At 40.7% G+C, this 17,914-nt stretch overlaps 1 protein-coding gene across 1 annotated transcript in view; it reads left to right on the top strand.

The window, feature by feature from the left end:
- Positions 1-17,914, top strand: part of CNTNAP2 (contactin associated protein 2) — a 2,128,298-nt gene that overhangs the window by 585,290 nt on the left and 1,525,094 nt on the right. The window contains exon 2 of the mRNA XM_040353157.1: positions 4,253-4,363. Coding sequence (XP_040209091.1) covers positions 4,253-4,363 — 111 coding nt within the window. The remainder of the gene's footprint in view (positions 1-4,252; positions 4,364-17,914) is intronic.

Raw genomic sequence — 17,914 nt, 5'->3', positions numbered from 1 at the left:
TGGAAATTGCTCAGAGTAGTGAAAATGAAAACCTATAGGTTATTTGACTGCACTAGTCTGTGTATGCTGCATAGCTTACATGCCACATATATAGATTGTGGCATCGATCTATTGCTAGTCACATACACAGCTTTTTCATTTTCACTACTCTGAGCAATTTCCAGTTTTTCACTTCTGGACACCTTGCCACCTACAGCCATACAGGTTGCACTCACCTACTTATTTGAGACCACTCTGAGTGCACCAGGCAGCGCCACCACCCCATTTATTTCCAAACAATCAAATAGGAACGCCCAGTCCCGAAGATCATACCCGGAAGTGGCGGGAGAACATCTATGGCCCCGTACACACGACCAGTTTCCTCGGCAGAATTCAGCTTCCGACCGAGTTTCTGGCTGAATTCTGCCGAGAAACCCGGCCGTGTGTACACTTTCGGCCGAGGAAGCCGACGAGGAGCTCGGCGAGGAAATAGAGAACATGTTCTCTATTTCCTCGTTGTTCTATGGGAGCTCTCGCCCCGCCGAGCTCCTCGGCGGCTTCAGTGCTGAACTGGCCGAGGAACTCGATGTGTTTGGCACGTCGAGTTCCTCGGCCGTGTGTACGAGGCCTTACTCTACAACGGTAAGTACGGCATTGTTTTTTAAAAAAATACCCGTTTCTGCTCCCCTTAATTAGCCTAAATCTAATGTTAAAACATTTTTTTCGGGTGAACTCCCGCTTTAAGTATAAGAAGGTGATAGTAGATTGCCACCATCAGAATTGGGATGGGTTTTTGGTGGGAATAAGGGACAGTTAGGCCCCTTTCACACCTGGGCGGGAGGTGCGGTGGCGGTATAGCTCTGCAATTTTAGGCTGTACCGTCAGAATAGCCATGGAATTGTGGTGGTATTCGCCACTAGTGCTGCGGTTTTAACCCCCTGCAGAGGCGCATTGCCGGCGGTATAGCCGCGGTGTCCCATTGTTTTCAATGGGAAGAAGCGGTGGAGGAGCGGTAAACACACCACTCTCTCTGATAGAAAATAAACATGGCAGATAATGTTTAACTGTTTGTTCTACTTAAGAAAATTCAATAAAAATATTGAACAAAAAATAAAAATTAAAAAAGTCACTGGGGTTGATTTACTACAACTGTAGAGTCTGGTGCAGCTCTGCATAAAATCCAACCCGCTTCCAGGCTTTTTTGTCAAAGCTTTTTTGAACAAGCTATAGTTAGAAGCTGATTGGCTACCGTGCACAGCTGCACCAGATTTTGCCCCCTCCGGTACTAGTAAATCAACCCCAGTGTAAAGGAAATGCTGTGGAAACGTCTGTTTAGCAAATCATTTTTTCGTGTTTTAATTATTATTAAAAAGTAAAAACAAAAAATTATCATACTAAATATAATGTAAAAATAATATTTCTGTTACCAAAATTGTGCGCTGTAAATTGCCTCCATTGCTACTGTGTCTTCTTGGTGGAGACTGCCATTTTGCTGAAGTCTGAGCCCCTGAACAGCAGTAAATCTTTAGGCTCCATTCACACCTAGGCGTTTTAATGCCTGAAGCCCGACGCTATTGCAGCCTAAAATATGCTGGAGGGGTGATTTAACATTGTTCTCTATGGAGATGGTTCACATCTCCACGCCGAACGCCGAAACACTGTATGCTTGAAGCTCAAAACAAGTCCCTGACCCTTTTTTTCAGGCGGCTTCGGCGTTCGGCATAGCCGACAATGTGTAAATCACCCCTCCAGCGAAAACAAGGTTAAAAAACGATGCATTTTGTTGCGGCAAATCGTGGTACAAAACGCCGCAATTTGTCGTGGCAAATCGCGGTACAAAACGCTGCGCTAAGGTGTGAATGCAGCCTTAGGCTGTCCGCAAATTGGCCTATACAAATATGGCACAGTGCCTACAAATAGAGAGCAACTGCGCAAGTGTAGAGCAGTGTGAGATTAATGGATTTTAAAGAGTATAGGCACATATTTTTGATGTTTTATACCTGAAAAATGGGCCAGCATGAAGTGATATTGCAACACTTAGGGCCAGATTCTCAAAGGCGTTACGACGGCGCAAAGCCATTTGCGCCATCGTAAGTCCTCATCTGGCCCGGCCTGTCTATGCGACTGATTCTTAGAATCAGTTACGCATAGATATCCCTTAGATCTGACAAGCGTAAGGCTCTTACGCTGTAAGATCTTAAATGCATTTTTTTCCGCCGCTAGGTGGCGCCGACGTCGTTTTCCCCGTCACTTATGTAAATTATCAATTTATGACGATTCCCGAACGTACGCGCGAACGACGCAGAGAATTTACGACATTTACGTAAGCGTAAACTTGCCCCTGCTAATATGAGGGGCAAGTTTACGTAGGTCCGTCGTATGCCATGTTAAGTGTGGCGTCGGGTCAGCGTCGGCTTGTTCCGTCGGTTACGTCGTTTTCCTAAGTCGTCCGCGAATACGACTTTACGTCCATGACGCCCACATCGGTGTCATTGACGTTTTCCGTCGAGAACTGGAGCATGCGCACTGGGCTATTTCAAGCCTGGCGCATGCGCAGTTCGATCGGCGCATACAAGCCGCCCCCTTTGAATTACGCGGCCTTACGCCAGGCCAATTACACTACGCCGACGCAAATTACGGAGAAAGTGCTTGGAGAATACGGCACTTGCTCCAGTAAGTTGTGGCGGCATAGTGTAAATGGCTTACGCTACGCCGCCGCAGATTCTACAAGAATCTGACCCTTAATTTTCTGACTGAAGTTACACTTTAATAGGTGTATTTTTAGAAGTAACTAGTGAAAGAACCTGACTTTGACCTGGTATTAGACTGTTTCATACCTGTGCTCAGCTGACTGGAAGAGGGTGGGGAACACTAGAAACCAAGCATGAGTTCTAGTGCTTATGTGCTAATAAGGAACATTATGGTATTAAGAGAGAGCAGAGAGATTAGCTCATCAGTCTGCTGCTTCTCTTTCACTGTCCAATCACATGCTGGGGCAAGAACAAAACCTTAATTTCTTAAAGTTTTACTTAATTTCTTGCCAGCCACTGAACACATGGCTCACATCTATACATGCATGGTGCATGCGTGTATTTTACATGCATTCTAATGCATCATGTGCAGGAAAGGCCATTCATGTTAATGGGTTGTTCTTCCTGTGAGAAACACGGGGAAAGAGGTCCTCAATCCTTTTGTAAAATTGCACTGCACCAAACCGATTGGTGCTGCGGCACAATGTAGTTTGGCTTGCGTTAAAAAAAACATACGTGGTTTCCGATGCGTGAGGATAGCTTTAGGAATGAATGGTATAACCTCACATCTGCTATTGAGCAGTGTGTTTCTATGCATGTCAGGAAAACACAAGATTGTGCGTATGTTCCCAACATGTGTAGATTGAATCAAGCCTTATTGCCCACATGCCACACTTATCTGTCTATGGGTGGCTGAGATTTCTGTGCTGAGAGTGCTATTTTTGCATGTTTCCAGCAAAGTGAACCGAGCTGCTTGCTATCTCAAATAATGATCGGGAGTAATTGGGATCAGCTCCTGATCATGAAACCATTGTCACAGTCAATTACAGCGGTCATATAAAAGGGCAGTCCTTCCCACTCCCCCCGAACGTAAAGCGGAGTTCCACCCAAAACTTCCACTTCTTCATCCCCTCCCCTCATCTGGTGCCGCATTTGGCACCTTTCAGGGGAGGGGGAACAGGGACCTGTTTTTGACAGGTCCCCTTCCCTACTTCCAGGAGACGGGCCACAGAGCCATCTCTCGGAAGTTCGGCCCCCTCCTCCTTCCTCCGCCACTGGGTCATTTAGAAAGTGCAGCACGCTTTGCACATGCACAGTAGGGTACCCTGACTGGCGATGGCAGTGGCTGCACCCGACAGCCGATCCGAAGATTGGCTACGATGCCGACATCATGGGCTCTCTGGACAGGTAAGTGTCCTAATATTAAAAGTCAGCAGCTGCAGTATTTGTAGTTGCTGACTTTTAATTTTTTTGTGGGGTGGGCAGACCTCCGCTTTAAAGACCATGTTAAAGGAAAACCATATTTGGATGGCAAGGTGTTTAAATGCAGTATAGAAAAATCAGGTCTTTAGGTTGGCTGTGTTGTCTGACAGGTTTGTGTAAATCTCAGAAATGAAAGGACAGAAATAGAAATCTTTTGGCTGATAACACACTTAAAAATATTTCATCTGTGTAGTAGATGCAATTCAGAATGTTGAATATTGACATTAATTTCTGCTTTTCTTTTCCTTTTAATTTTTCAGAAAAATGTGATGAGCCTCTGGTAGTGGCACTTCAGCCTCAATCCTTTAAAAGTTCATCGATAATGTCTGGGATTTATGCTCCAGTATACGCTAAACTCAACAGAAGAGAAGGTATGACCCTTTCCACTTATGTAGCCAATTTAAAACAGAATTTGTAGCCACATTTTGTAAAATTTCTATATGTATAACATAGAAAATGTTTTATTGCTGTCAGCATCTTTGTTGGGAGATTCACCTCTGATTTCAAATAGACTGTGCACTTTGCTAGTGCAGTTGCACTCTGCTAGGGAAGTTTGCTTCAGAGCTTAATAAATAAGGGGAAGCTCTGTTAACTTACATCATCCAATCATGTGCAAGCAAAAAAATATGTTTTCCCCTTGCACATTTGGTAGTCTTTGAAAAGTGACGCTTTACCTCATTTACTAAGCCCTGGAGCAAGTGGTTGCAGACCTTAAACATGAATTATGAACAATGCATATCCCTCTATAGTGTGTACTTGTCTCAATGTAGACCATTGTCAATTTTGTCTGCTGCTTCGTTCCTCTGCTATCAGCATGAGTCACTTCTGAGGCCTCGTACACACGACAGAGATTCTCGGCAGAATTCGCCGAGAAACTCGGTCAAAACCCGGATTCTGCCGAGAATCTCTGTCGTCTGTACAGTTTTGGCTCGATGGAGCCGCCGAGGAACTCGACGAGAAAATAGAGAACATGTTCTCTATTTTCTCGTTGTCCTCGCTCTTCTATGGGAGAAGCCGGCCCGCCGAGCTCCTCGGGCCTCATCCGGGGCCTCACAAGTTTTTCTGACACCAAGAGAAAAATGGTGACAAGGGAGGGAGCTTCAGCTGATTGACAGCCACAGCTCTGTTCCTCTCCTAAATGTGCTCTGCAGAGCGATACTTGGACCCTATAGAGGTTGCACAGGCAGTCCAACTTCTCCAGGATGGCTCATCAATATGTGCCATTTCCCGAAGGTCTGCTGTGTCTCCTAGAACAGTCTCAAGCGCATGCAGGGAATTCCAGGAGACAGGCAGTTACTCTAGGAGAGCTGAACAGGGCTGTAGAAGGTTCTTAACCCATCAGCAGGGCCGGTATCTGCTCCTTTGTGCAAGAAGGAACCGGAAGAGCACTGCCAGAGCCCTACAAAATGACCTCCAGCAAGCCACTGGTGTGAATGTCTTTGACCAAACAATCAGAAACAGACTTCATGGGGGTGGCCTTAGGGCCTGACATCCTCTAGTGGGCCCTGTGCTCAAGTGTCCGGCACCATGAAGCTTGATTTAAATTTGCCATTTAATACCAGAATTGGCAGGTCCACCACTGGCATCCTGTACTTTTCACAGATGAGAGCAGGTTCACCCTGAGGAAAACGTTATGCTGCCTGTAACATTGTTCAGCATGATCAGTTTGGTGGTGGATCAGTAATGGTCTGGGGAGGCATATTCATGGCGGAACACACAGACCTCTACAGGCTAGACAATGGCACCCTGACTGCCATTAGGTATCGGGATGACATTTTTAAACCCATTGTCAAAGCCTATGCTGGTGCAGTGAGTCCTGGGTTCCCCCCTGGTGCACGACAATGCCCGACCACATGTGGCAAGAGTATACAGACAGTCTCTGGAGGATGAAGGAATTGATTACACTTTGCTACAATGTAAAGTAGTGAGTGTACAGCTTGTATAACAGTGTAAATTTGCTGTCCCCTCAAAATAACTCAACACACAGCCATTAATATCTAAACCGCTGGCAACAAAAGTGAGTACACCCCTGGTGGTTGTGGGGGTCTGGGGGCTGGGGGCTTATCAGAATCTGTAAGCCTCCTTTAACAAGGGGGCCCACATATCCCACCCCCCTATGTGAGTGAGTAGGAGGTAAATGGTAGTGTTACTCACTCATCAAAAAAGTGGTAATAAAGATTAAAAACACAACGTTATTTGACAAAACAAATCTTAATTGTCCCCCAGTGCAAACCCACTGTCAATCACAGTAAACGCTGAGCGCTGACCCAAAAAATAAAAAAAAAGCTCTGCTGCCAATGTAGCCTTCAGCCGAATGACAGCTCTGCTGCTTCTGGCCACTAAATAAACTAAGGGGGGCCATCTTGAGATGTCACCCGGTGGCTCCACCCCCTTTTGATGCCACCACTTAAATAAACTTAACAGCCATATATCAAAATGTATAATTCTTTTTCATACAATCCCCAATAATATAAAAAATATAGTAAATATAGTAAATAAGAATAATACACACTAAAACGTTAAAACATAATAAACAAAAAACAGCAAAAAAAAAGGGGAAAAAAAACATAAAAAGGCCTTCTCTCTTTTCTTTTATCTTTGGGAAACCCCTCCTCTTCCAAACTATCACTATAGAATTTCCAATACCTCCTAATCCCATCCTATAGTTTAACCACCTTCATTCTACACTTCATTCTATATTATTCTATCTGTAGTCAAAGAAAATGCGGCCAATCCTGGAGTTATTAAGCACGGACCCCACAAATTAATTAATATATCTGGTGTACCCCTATCATGATAGGCCTGTCGTTCCATTAATATTGTCTCATTTACTTGGGAACGCCACTCCTCAAATACTGGTACACTGGGGGACATCCGTTTTCTAGCTATTACTGTAGCTTACGGCTATAAATAGCAATCTACCAATTGCGATTAGCACTTCCCTTGAATATAGCCCTTCTTTCGGATACCCTAATAAACAGGTTTTCGGTTTCCATTTCTATCTGAGTATTATAAGCCCCATTAATTGTGAACATCACCTCTCGCAATATCTACCCAATTGGGGGCATTTCCACAACATATGGAGCAGATCTGCCTGAGATTGCCCATACCGATTGCATTCTGAAGTTTCCCTCTGTCTCCACTTATATAGTTTTACCGGAGTCCTATATGTTCTATATATGATAAACAATTGTGATAAGCATTGTGTAGATGATGAGGATACCAACGGGCCCTTTTCAGAATACTTTGCCATTCCTCCTCCAGTATAACCCCCAAATCCATCTCCCATCTCTTTCTACCCGGATTATCCATAATGTCTTAATAGTTCACCAAAAGTTGCTTATATACTAATGATATTAAACCTTTTTTTCCCTACCCCTGCTAATAGGGATACCAATGGCATTGGTCTTATATTCAGCCCGCTTCCTTTAAACTGAGAGTAAACCGTGTGTCGTAGTTGCAAATATTTATAAAAATTATTATGCAGCAGTTTATATACCTCCTGTATCTACTGGAAGGACTGTATAACATTTTGAGCAAAAAGCTGTGAAATATATTGTATTCCATTAGAGTGCCAGTATTCAAACCCTTATAGTTTACGTAATTCCTCATAGTACCTATTCCCCCGTATTAGTGAAAAATCTGACACCCCTTCATATTGCATTATTCGTCTCATTTCCTGCCACACTTTATTCATGAGTATCATTGTTGGGCTGGTTTCGGTGTAGGCAAATGATCCTGATTCCAACTAAGCCATAAGATTACAGTGCGAGTATTGGCTCAATAGCACAGCTTGTATTTGGTCTTTTCAGTCTATCGTCCCCCACCTCACAAAATACTGAAATTGGGAAGCTATAAAGTACATTGTTGGCTGTGGCACTACTAACCCCCCCCTCTTCTTTACCCCTCTGAAGAATAAACAATCTGATCCTCGAACTCTTGCCTTTCCATATTAATTTATGAAACAGAGATTCTATTTTTTTAAACCATTTTAACAGGATCAATACTGGTGAATTATGTAGAATATAAAGTAACTGTGGGGCCCATATCATTTTTATTAGATTTGCTCGGTCCATCACTGATAATGGCAGTGTAGACCAAGCTAAGCTCTTTTTTAATATTTATCCAGAATTGGGGTTAAATTATACTGCAAATACTCTTTCATCTTTGGATATATCCATATTCCTAGCTATTTAAAGAACTTCATAACTTTAAATTGTTGAGCCTCTTCCGGTATATTCAAGCTATCATCATCCAGTGGGAAAAGGACCGATTTATCCCAGTTAATGAAAAAAGCCTAAAAATGAACCAATTTTTTTTTTATAAGGGTCATTAATGGAATCAGTGATTTATCCGTACCTCCGAGAATAAATAATGCAACATCCGCATACAGTGATTTTTTTTTCATTTTTTTTCCCTCTGATAAACCCACAGATATCTTCTGACTGTCAAACCGCTTCTGCTAGTGGTTCCACTGCCAACGTCATTAACATTTTTAAGCAAAAGGTGAACTTATCCTTTAAGTAAATCAAACCCAATGTGTGAATTTCACATGCCTATCTCTGATGAATACAGATGTATATGGGATCCATGCTTCAATATGTGTGCTGGTGATTGGCCCCCTTTACTAGTTCACTTCTAGGTGGAGATCCATGACAATAATCCAATATGTTATACATACTGCAGGGTTCTGGTAATCAGATCATTAACGGGCCAACTCATCATGGCCCATAGTCAAAGGGATCACATTTTAAGTTCACACCGTAAAATGGTTCACCAGTTGGTGCGATGAATGTTCTGATGAACCTCATTCACTGATTAACCAATTTGTTTAGAGCAATTCTGTGGCTACATGTTTTTGTTGGTGTGATGACTCACTAACTACTGATAAATGGAGGAAGATAACATTAAAAAGGACCAATATAAATGTGACTTATATATATATCTAAGTAAATACAGTATTTAGTGGTGTTATCTAAGACTAATCTCAATGGGCACATTCTATGAACTGTACTAAGTAAGATTAATCTCTAATTTCCTATTTGCATCACCTGTACTTCTGCTGGATGATCCAAAATGAGCGTTTTTAATTGCTCTCCAGCATGGTGATTACCTCTATGTTGAACAATTAATCACTTTCAGTGAGTATAATGGGAAGAGTGATTAGTCATTCATATTACCACATTCTCTTCCTGTAGAACACCTTTGCAATGTAAATACTTAAAGGAAACATTTCCTGAGAGAAACATGGATATTACTGCTCACGTCTTATTCTGCAAATGATAATTGCCTGGCCATCATGCTATCCCTTCTGGCTTCAACACTTTGAGACACTAATTCAGGACAAGTATGCAAGTATAGAATTTTGACTTTACTGTGAATCTCCTGATCTGGTCTGTAGTTTAGACAGTATTGAAAATGTTGCGTCAGTATTCAAGACAGACAACATGCATTGTCATTAAAAAATCAGCAATGGCAAGCAATTTTTCTATCCAGAAAAGTTTACACATGTTCTTTTGCCCTTAAAAAGTGTATTTAGGGTTTTGTATGGATATTTTTTATTGATATTTAGGGAGAGTGAGAATTTTGGAGCGAGAACCCCAATAACCACTTGACAAGTGATTCGACGCATGCGTGGAAGCATTTACCTTCCAGGGCCGCGCACGTCGCCGCGGCATCGTCGCGGCGACGGCGCGGCACGTCACCGCGTATCGTGTCCGGCCGGATTTCTGTATGATGGTGTGTACAACCATCATACAGAAATCTCCGCGCGGACATGTCCGCTGAAAACGGTCCGGCGGACCGTTTTCAGCGGACTGTCCGGTCGTCTGTACGCCGCCCTAGGCTGGCCACTATACTTATGCACAAGAGTGTATGTCTTTTTGTAATGGAAAGTGTCTTTGTCACTATAGTGCAGCGAAGGTACCTAAATCAGGACCCTACTATAGGAAAGAAGGACCAAGTGTCACTTAACTATAGAATCACATGCATAATAAAATAATTATTTTATCCTAGATATCAGTTTTCAAGGCAAAAGCATAGCTGATAGTGCCTGTTACATTACTGTATTGATATTACTTTTATTTGCTTGTCTTACAGACATATACACATCAGAAAGGGTTAAAACCAATGATTAATTTTGTAGAAAAACAAGAAATCTGACAGACTGTTAGTAACACACATTTTCTACATGCTGTGCTGTTTTGATCGAATGAAGGAAATCATCTGGAAATTAAAAGAATTGCACTTTAAAAGACAGATAGAACTTTTGATGTGAGTTGTTGCTAGGTACCCTAAACAAGAAATGTTTCATGGTTGTATGGTTGACCTCAATTGACATGTTAAGTATTCAACATCTAAATACTGCATGTACTGATAATGTACCATGTTATAGCTTAATACTGCCATTTATAAACTTTAAAGTTCTCTAAAGATATGATTTGGATGAGAGTTCCATTTTTTTTAAAAAAAAGCAATGGCAGGTCCTGTTTTACCTCCTATTACAGCTTTACTTTAATAAGTGGAAATCATTTTTAAAGCCATTGAACATCTCATAGTACGAGAGATAAATGGCTACTTTGAGCAGATTTGGATTGGAGCAGACAGGGACAACTGTAATGTCTTGTACACACGATCGGAATTTCCGTTGTGATAAACTCTGACTGATTTTTCAGACGGAATTCCATTCAAGCTGTCTTGCATACACACTGTCACACCAAATTCCGACCGTCAAGAACACAGTGACGTACAACACTACGACGAGCCGAGAAAAATAAAGTTCAATGCTTCTGAGCATGTGTCAACTTGATTCTGAGCATGCATGTTTTTTTCTCCATCGGAGTTCCATACAGACAAATGGAAATTCCCGATAGAATTTTTTTCCATCTGAAAAAAAGACAACATGTTTTCTTTCTAAATCTGTCAGAATTTCCGAAGGAAAAACTCAGATGGGGCATACATACTGTCAGAATATCCGATGAAAAAATTCCGTCAGACCTTTTTCATCGGAAATTCAGATCGTGTATACGCAGCATAAGATTTAAAGTATAACTAAAGCCAAAACTTTTGGAGGGATTAGAGCACCTGTCAGGTTTGTATTGCTGGTTGTGCCCCTGTTAGGGACATTCACTCTATCTCTATTTGTCCTGTTTATCATTATCATTAAAAGTGAAAGTAAAAGAAAATCCCAACTCTTGGGTTTTCCCCAGAAAAATAATAGAGGAAAAATCTTCTAATAGGGAGACTAAATCTCCCCACTGGAAGACAGGGGTTACTCTTTCCAAAGTAAAAAAAAAAAAGTCTAAAGTTCTACAATATAAATGGGCTCCTTTGTGAAATTCATTTTATATCTGAACACAATTTGATTTTGTAAATAATATAAATAGCATAAGGTGACAATTTTTGAAAATAACTTGGCCTGGGTAGAGCTGAAAAAGCTTCCTCCCTTCCTAACCGTCATCCCTTCCTAACCTTCATCCCTTCTCAACCTTCCTCCCTTCCTAACCTTCATCCCTTCCTAACCTTCCTCCCAATATTGGTAGTGTAATTATTGTGCAATTTTAAAATGATGTGATTTGCCAAAAAAGGCTAAAACTCTAGCAAGTGTTACCTAAAAGAAATTGTGATGCAGCAGCACATACAGCATTTACATTTTTTCATATATATTTTTTAAAACGAGACCAAAAAAACGGATACTATGACTAGACGAGGTAATGGAACCACTTAACCACTTAAGCATAGAAAAGGCGAAAAAAGGTTCTTTGTGCAGACTTCTCGTTTTACCTGCATACCAGATAAAGTAAGGGTAAAGTAAGGTCTTACTTTAAACTGGTGGTTGCGCCTGTATGCTTAACAAGTAACTTCAGTCCCCTTTAGCTTTGCCCCCGCCCCCACCCTCCCACACATCATGAAGCTGCCATCTAAAAGGCTAAAGTCAAAGATTCTGTTTACCACCAAACATTGTACTGTGCAGTGTATAGAAGTGGGGAGGGTAGGGGACTAAAGTATCCTGCAGTCCCACCATCATGGCACAACCTAAAAATCCATGATAATCTTATTATTATATCCAAGTGATGAAAGTTCCTTGATCCTTTGAAAAAAGAATCTTGAGTTATAATTGAGTTATGTTGCTGTGATATGCTCATTAAAACTGATTAGAGTAGAGACAGACCCAACCATTCTGCTGCAAGCCTTATGGTCCTCGTTCCACTGGTGGATGGGTGCTAGCTCCAGGCGGTCCGTAATCCACTTACAATTATCAAAATGAAGTCCAGATTGAATTTTACTGATGTAGTCCCATAGAGGGGTGATCCACCTCCTCGCCTTGTAAATTTCACTTAGTTAGGAGCTTAGTCATATAGTTTAGATTGGGTATGGGGCTGATTGGCTATTATGATCTGAGGTGTTGGGGTTATGACTAAGCTCTATTTAGTAGTGTGCTGAAGTTAAAATGTTGACTTTGAAGAACTGCTGGCAGTTTGAAGAGCTGCCTGCCCTCCTCATCTGATGTTTATTGCCTCAGCTTTTTGGGGGCTTGACAGCAGTTAGCATTTGTTTAATAATCTATGTCCTAAAATGGGATTTGGCATAATGTGATACTTGTCTGGCACTCATGGGAAGGACAGGTTCAACAAAGGGTAAAATTAAAAAGGCATTAAGGCTATGCTCATAAAAACTGTGCTTCTACTTTCTCCAACAGCTCTTCCCTCACAGTTGCATTTTGTATCGCCTGCTCCTCCCCTTTTAAATTGTAAGCTTTGACAAGCAAGGCCCTACTAATGGTACTATATAAATCCTTTATAATAACAATAATGTTGTGACTGATGACCCAGGTTATACCTTGACAGTTGTAGCCTTAAACATGGTCAAACGCTTTTTACATACAGTAGACAAATCTAACCATATCTTACAACTGTACTTATTTTTTTATTTTTTTTAAACTTGCCTCTAATGTGTTTTTACTCTTTAACCACTTAAGCCCCGAACCATTTTGCTGGTCAATGACCAGGCCACTTTTTGCGATTCGGCACTGCGTTGCTTTAACTGACCATTGTGCAGTCGTGCGATGTGGCTCCCAAACAAAATTGACGTCCTTTTTTTCCCACAAATAGAGCTTTCTTTTGGTGGTATTTGATCACCTCTGCGGTTTTTATTTTTTGTGCTATAAACAAAAATAGAGCGACAATTTTGAATTTTTATTTTTTAACTTTTTGCTGATAAATATCCCCAGAAAATATATAAAAACGATACGTATTCTTCTACATATTTTTGGTAAAAAAAATCACAATAAGCGTTTATTGATCGGTTTGCACAAAAGCACCTACAAAATAGGAGGTAGTTTTATGGCATTTTTTTTTATATTTTTTTTTTACTAGTAATGGCGGCAATTAGCAATTTTTATTGTGCCTGCTATTATGGTGGACACAACGGACACTTTTGACACATTTTGGGACCATTTTCATTTTTATAGCGATTAGTGCTATAAAATGCACAGATTACTGTGAAAATTACACTGACAGTAAAGGGGTTAACCACTAGGTGGCGCTGTAGTGGTTAAGTGTGCTTAGGCACACATGGGCTGTGTGTGACAAGACAGTGATCTCCATTTCCGATTACAGGAAACAGTGATTAGTGTCATTGTCACTAGGCAGAGCAGGGAAATGCTTGTTTACATCAGCTGTCGATATGATGCCACGTACACACGACCGTTTTTCATGACGGAAAAAAAATAAAAACATTAAATGGACATTAAAAACGATCGTGTGTAGGCTCCAGAGCATTTTTCATGACGTGAAAAATGGACATTAAAAATTTAGAACATGCTCTACATTTTTGCGTCGTTTTTCACGTCGTGAATAACGGTCGTGTGTAGGCTTTAGCGACGTGAAAAAAACTTGCATTTTTAGAAGCAAGTTATGAGACGGGAGCGCTTCTGGTAAAACTAACATTCATAATGGAGATAGCACATTCGTCACGCTGTAACAGACTGAAAAGCACGAAGACTGAAAAGTGCGTCTCTCACCAAACTTTTACTAACACAAAATCAGCAAAAGGGTGGCGTCATCCGAATGGTAATTCTCCTTTATAGTGCCGTCGTACGTGTTGTACGTCACCACGCTTTGCTCGAGCATTTTTTTTTTTCATGATCGTGTGTATGCAAGGCAGGCTTGACAAGAATCACGTAGTTTTTTCTAGACCATTAAAAATGGTCGTGTGTATGCGGCATGAGTGCGTGCGGCGGTTGGCAAAGTGTAGGTCAAGTGATTGATGTATGTTCTGATTAACGGATCTGCTGGTAGGCATGTATGCTCTGAGGCATCTACATTACTGGAGGAATCACTGGAGGAAATGGAGGAAATGATGAAGGCAATGAAAAGCAACCATACCCAGCAACTACATGGGGGGGGCAGCTGGAGGGGAGGAGCAGCTGAAGGGGAGGAACTACTGAAGGGGAATCCACATAACTCAAGCCAGAATACATGGGAGGGGTAAGGGGTGACGACACTTCATACTGACCACGGAAGGTACAGGAACGCTGTGCTTCTGCACATCGATATGACGCAAGATGTAAACTGACCATGCTAGCTATGCCACTGTGGTAAGTTTACTCTAAAAAGGAGGGAAACAGGCAGGATCAACCAGGTATTATTTAACACAGGCAGTACCGAATAAAATAGCAACATTATAAAGCATATTATTATGCTTTAAAGAGGCAGTAATGTAATGTTTTTAAACACTTTAAATTAAAGTTGATTTTCACTATTTGATTCAAAGTGTGGCTGTACCTTTTTCAACTAATCTTGCATTGTGTCATGTTTGGGGAAGGCTACAGTCTAATTTGTTAGGATAGTTTGTGCAGATGCTTCCCAACATTTAATATAGGTTTCTGATGCTAAATAATGTTAAAAGTTACATTTTGTACTTTAGGTACTTGGCTACAGTATATAAGCATTGTTTTAAAGCTGCATATCAAGCACAATAACATATCTTAAATATAACTGCTGTAAAACGGAAGTGTATTGTACTGTAAGTACACAGCATCAAGGTTATCTCTTCAAATGAACATGGAACTCAATGCTGCAATGCTTCTTTACCTTTATATCAATGTGACAGGACAACCTCAGTCATTTCAATTTCACTCTCTGCTACATTCAATATAAACTGATGGCCAGGAACTGTCGTTTATTTAAGCAGTCATTAACTGTTAGTAATCACTAAGTTTATTGTCTAACCTTCATACATTTTTGTAAATTTCAATCAGATGGGTTAATTATTGACAAATGCACATGCATTGTCACTATTATTTCTTAGAATAAACATGTGTTTTGAAAATGCTGGGCCAACCAAAACTTAAAGTAGTTGTAAACTTTTTCATATATCCACGGAAGTTACTAGCCTCACAGACTTAAAACAAATCCTCCTACACCAGTTGTACCTGTTTATCTGCCGCCCTCTACACAGCTATTTAAAGTGCACAGTTTTCACAGCATTTCTGAGCCATAGAAGACAGGGGGTGGGGATCTGATGTCACTCACTACACAGCATACACTAGGAACCTGACTGTAATCTGAGCTCTGAGTAAAGGGAAAGAACACACTTTTTCTACACCTTCTCACAGGGAAACATGCACAGCTGGAGCTGTCAATCTCTTGCTGTGTGCTCTCCCAGGATTGCTCCCTATCAGGATAAATGATTAGAAGTGACTCATGCAGAAAGAGGTGGCAGGAAAGAAGAGCCAGAAATCACAGTTGATGCTTTGAATTGAGGCAAGTATGCACTATAGAAGGCTATGCTCTAAATCATGGCCCCACCAGTTGCTTATACTTATCTCCCATTCATTCAAGGCCCACTACTCTATTCGGGTCACCGGAAGTTTTAAGGGAAGTTCTCTGTAAGCTTAAAGCTAAACTCCAACATTAATAGTGTTGCACAGTTGTACAGATACCTCTCTCTTCTGTACTGAAAATAGTTAATATTGTTTCACTAAACATGGTGAGCTTCTCACAGTGTGCATTCAAAACTGCAGCAAGAGAAATAGAGACCGCCTCATTTCCTGGCTGGAGAATGCTCAGCATCCTCTAGCGTTTTCCCCTTCAACCTTACTGTGCATAGCAACCCCTTCCTTTTGTTGAATTTCAATTCTTATAATCATGAAGGGTCCACATTACATGTGATCATTGCCTAATGTGGTCTGCATGCAAATACAGTCTGCCTAGTTTGACAGGAAGCTAGAAAAAAAGTACTGTTTTTGTCCAGGATGGTAGATATATTTGTCCCAGGTTCAAGCAGTATACAGACAGTTTTTTTTGTGCTATGTAGTGAGCTTGTTTGGCTCAATGAGGTATTAACAAGCCCACCTAAAGCCGGTCTGAGTTATCTTGAATCTATAACACTCCCAGGCAGCTTAAGGAGGATGCTCCATCCTGGAACCAGATCTCTGTTCTGGACAGACTGAGGAGCATCAACTTGCCTGTGTGGTGAGATTAAAATGGTTGTAACCCTAACAAAAAAAACAAAAAAAAAACAACTAAGATCATGTTCCTTTAAGGCATGCTGTATAGTACAGTGCTTGAGCTATGTAATTGTCCCCTTCCTATTGTGTAAAAAACCTGGCTGTTCCTGCCAGTTCTTGTGTGCCCCTGCTGACCACAGTAATCAGGGCTGCTGAGCCCTGATTACTAGTGTTGCTCACGAATATTCGTATTGCGAATATTCGGCTCGAATATGGCATATTCGAGTATTCGCGATATATTTCGAATTTCGCGGTGAATATTCGCAATTCCGAATATTCACATTTTTTCAATTTTATTTTTAAAACAGATCACATCCTATCGACGTCTAAAAGCATTGCTGGTATGATTAGAGACCCTGGGCCGAGTAGCTAAGCTGAGGCGATCCTTTTATGTTGCCGAATATAAAAAAAAAAAAAAAATGGGAATTTTCGCTAATGCGAATGCGAAAATGATTGCGAATTTTCGATAACTGTGGTAGGAGAACTCTGATTGTCTCTGATGCAAAAATGAATATTTGTATGTTTGATATTATTTTTTTTTGTAAGAAGGAAAAAATTGCGCATACCTTAAAAAAAGGGGAGAATACAGCAGCAACTCAAAAATGTTATACAACATAAATTAATACAAGACAGAAAATGGAGTCGCTCTACAAGAATAAAAAATATGTCTAGTGACAAGACATGTGGGCAAATTATAAAATAAGCAAGCGCAAATAACTTGTGAAATACACAGTGAAACAAATATATAAAGAAATATAGTCCCAATAATAGAAAAATAATCTTTCATAAAAATGTCTTTGATATGTGAAGTGAAAAAAAGTCCAAAGCATGCAGCATGAACGTGTTCAATCTTCAAGGTGTTTGATTGACAAACGGCTGTGACAGATGGATAGAGTAAAGAATCACCACCAATGCAAAACACTTTTTATTTTCTATTGTAAAATATCAAGAATATTCTGAGCCAATCAGAGTGCTCCTTCCGCATTTGCCGAATATTCGCAATTATTTTGTATTGTAAAATATCAAGAATATTCTGAGCCAATCAGAGTGCTCCTTCCGCATTTGCCGAATATTCGCAATTATTTTGTATTGTAAAATATCACGAATATTCTGAGCCAATCAGAGTGCTCCTAGCGCTGTTGTCGAAATTTCGCCATCAATATCGCATTCGCATTTTGCGAAATTTCGATAAAATATCACGAATATTCTGAGCCAATCAGAGTGCTCCTACCGCAGTTATCGAAAATTCGCAATTATTTTCGCATTCGCAATAGCGAAAATTCGCAATCATTTCATTTCGATAAAATATCACGAATATTCGAATTTAGCGAATATATCTCGAATATTCGACTATATATTCGAGATATATCGCGAAATCGAATATGGCGTATTCTGCTCAACACTACTGATT

This window comes from Rana temporaria, chromosome 5 (assembly GCF_905171775.1).
Source record: "Rana temporaria chromosome 5, aRanTem1.1, whole genome shotgun sequence".
NCBI lineage: Eukaryota > Metazoa > Chordata > Amphibia > Anura > Ranidae > Rana > Rana temporaria.
This window is presented reverse-complemented; position numbering and strand designations above follow the sequence as displayed.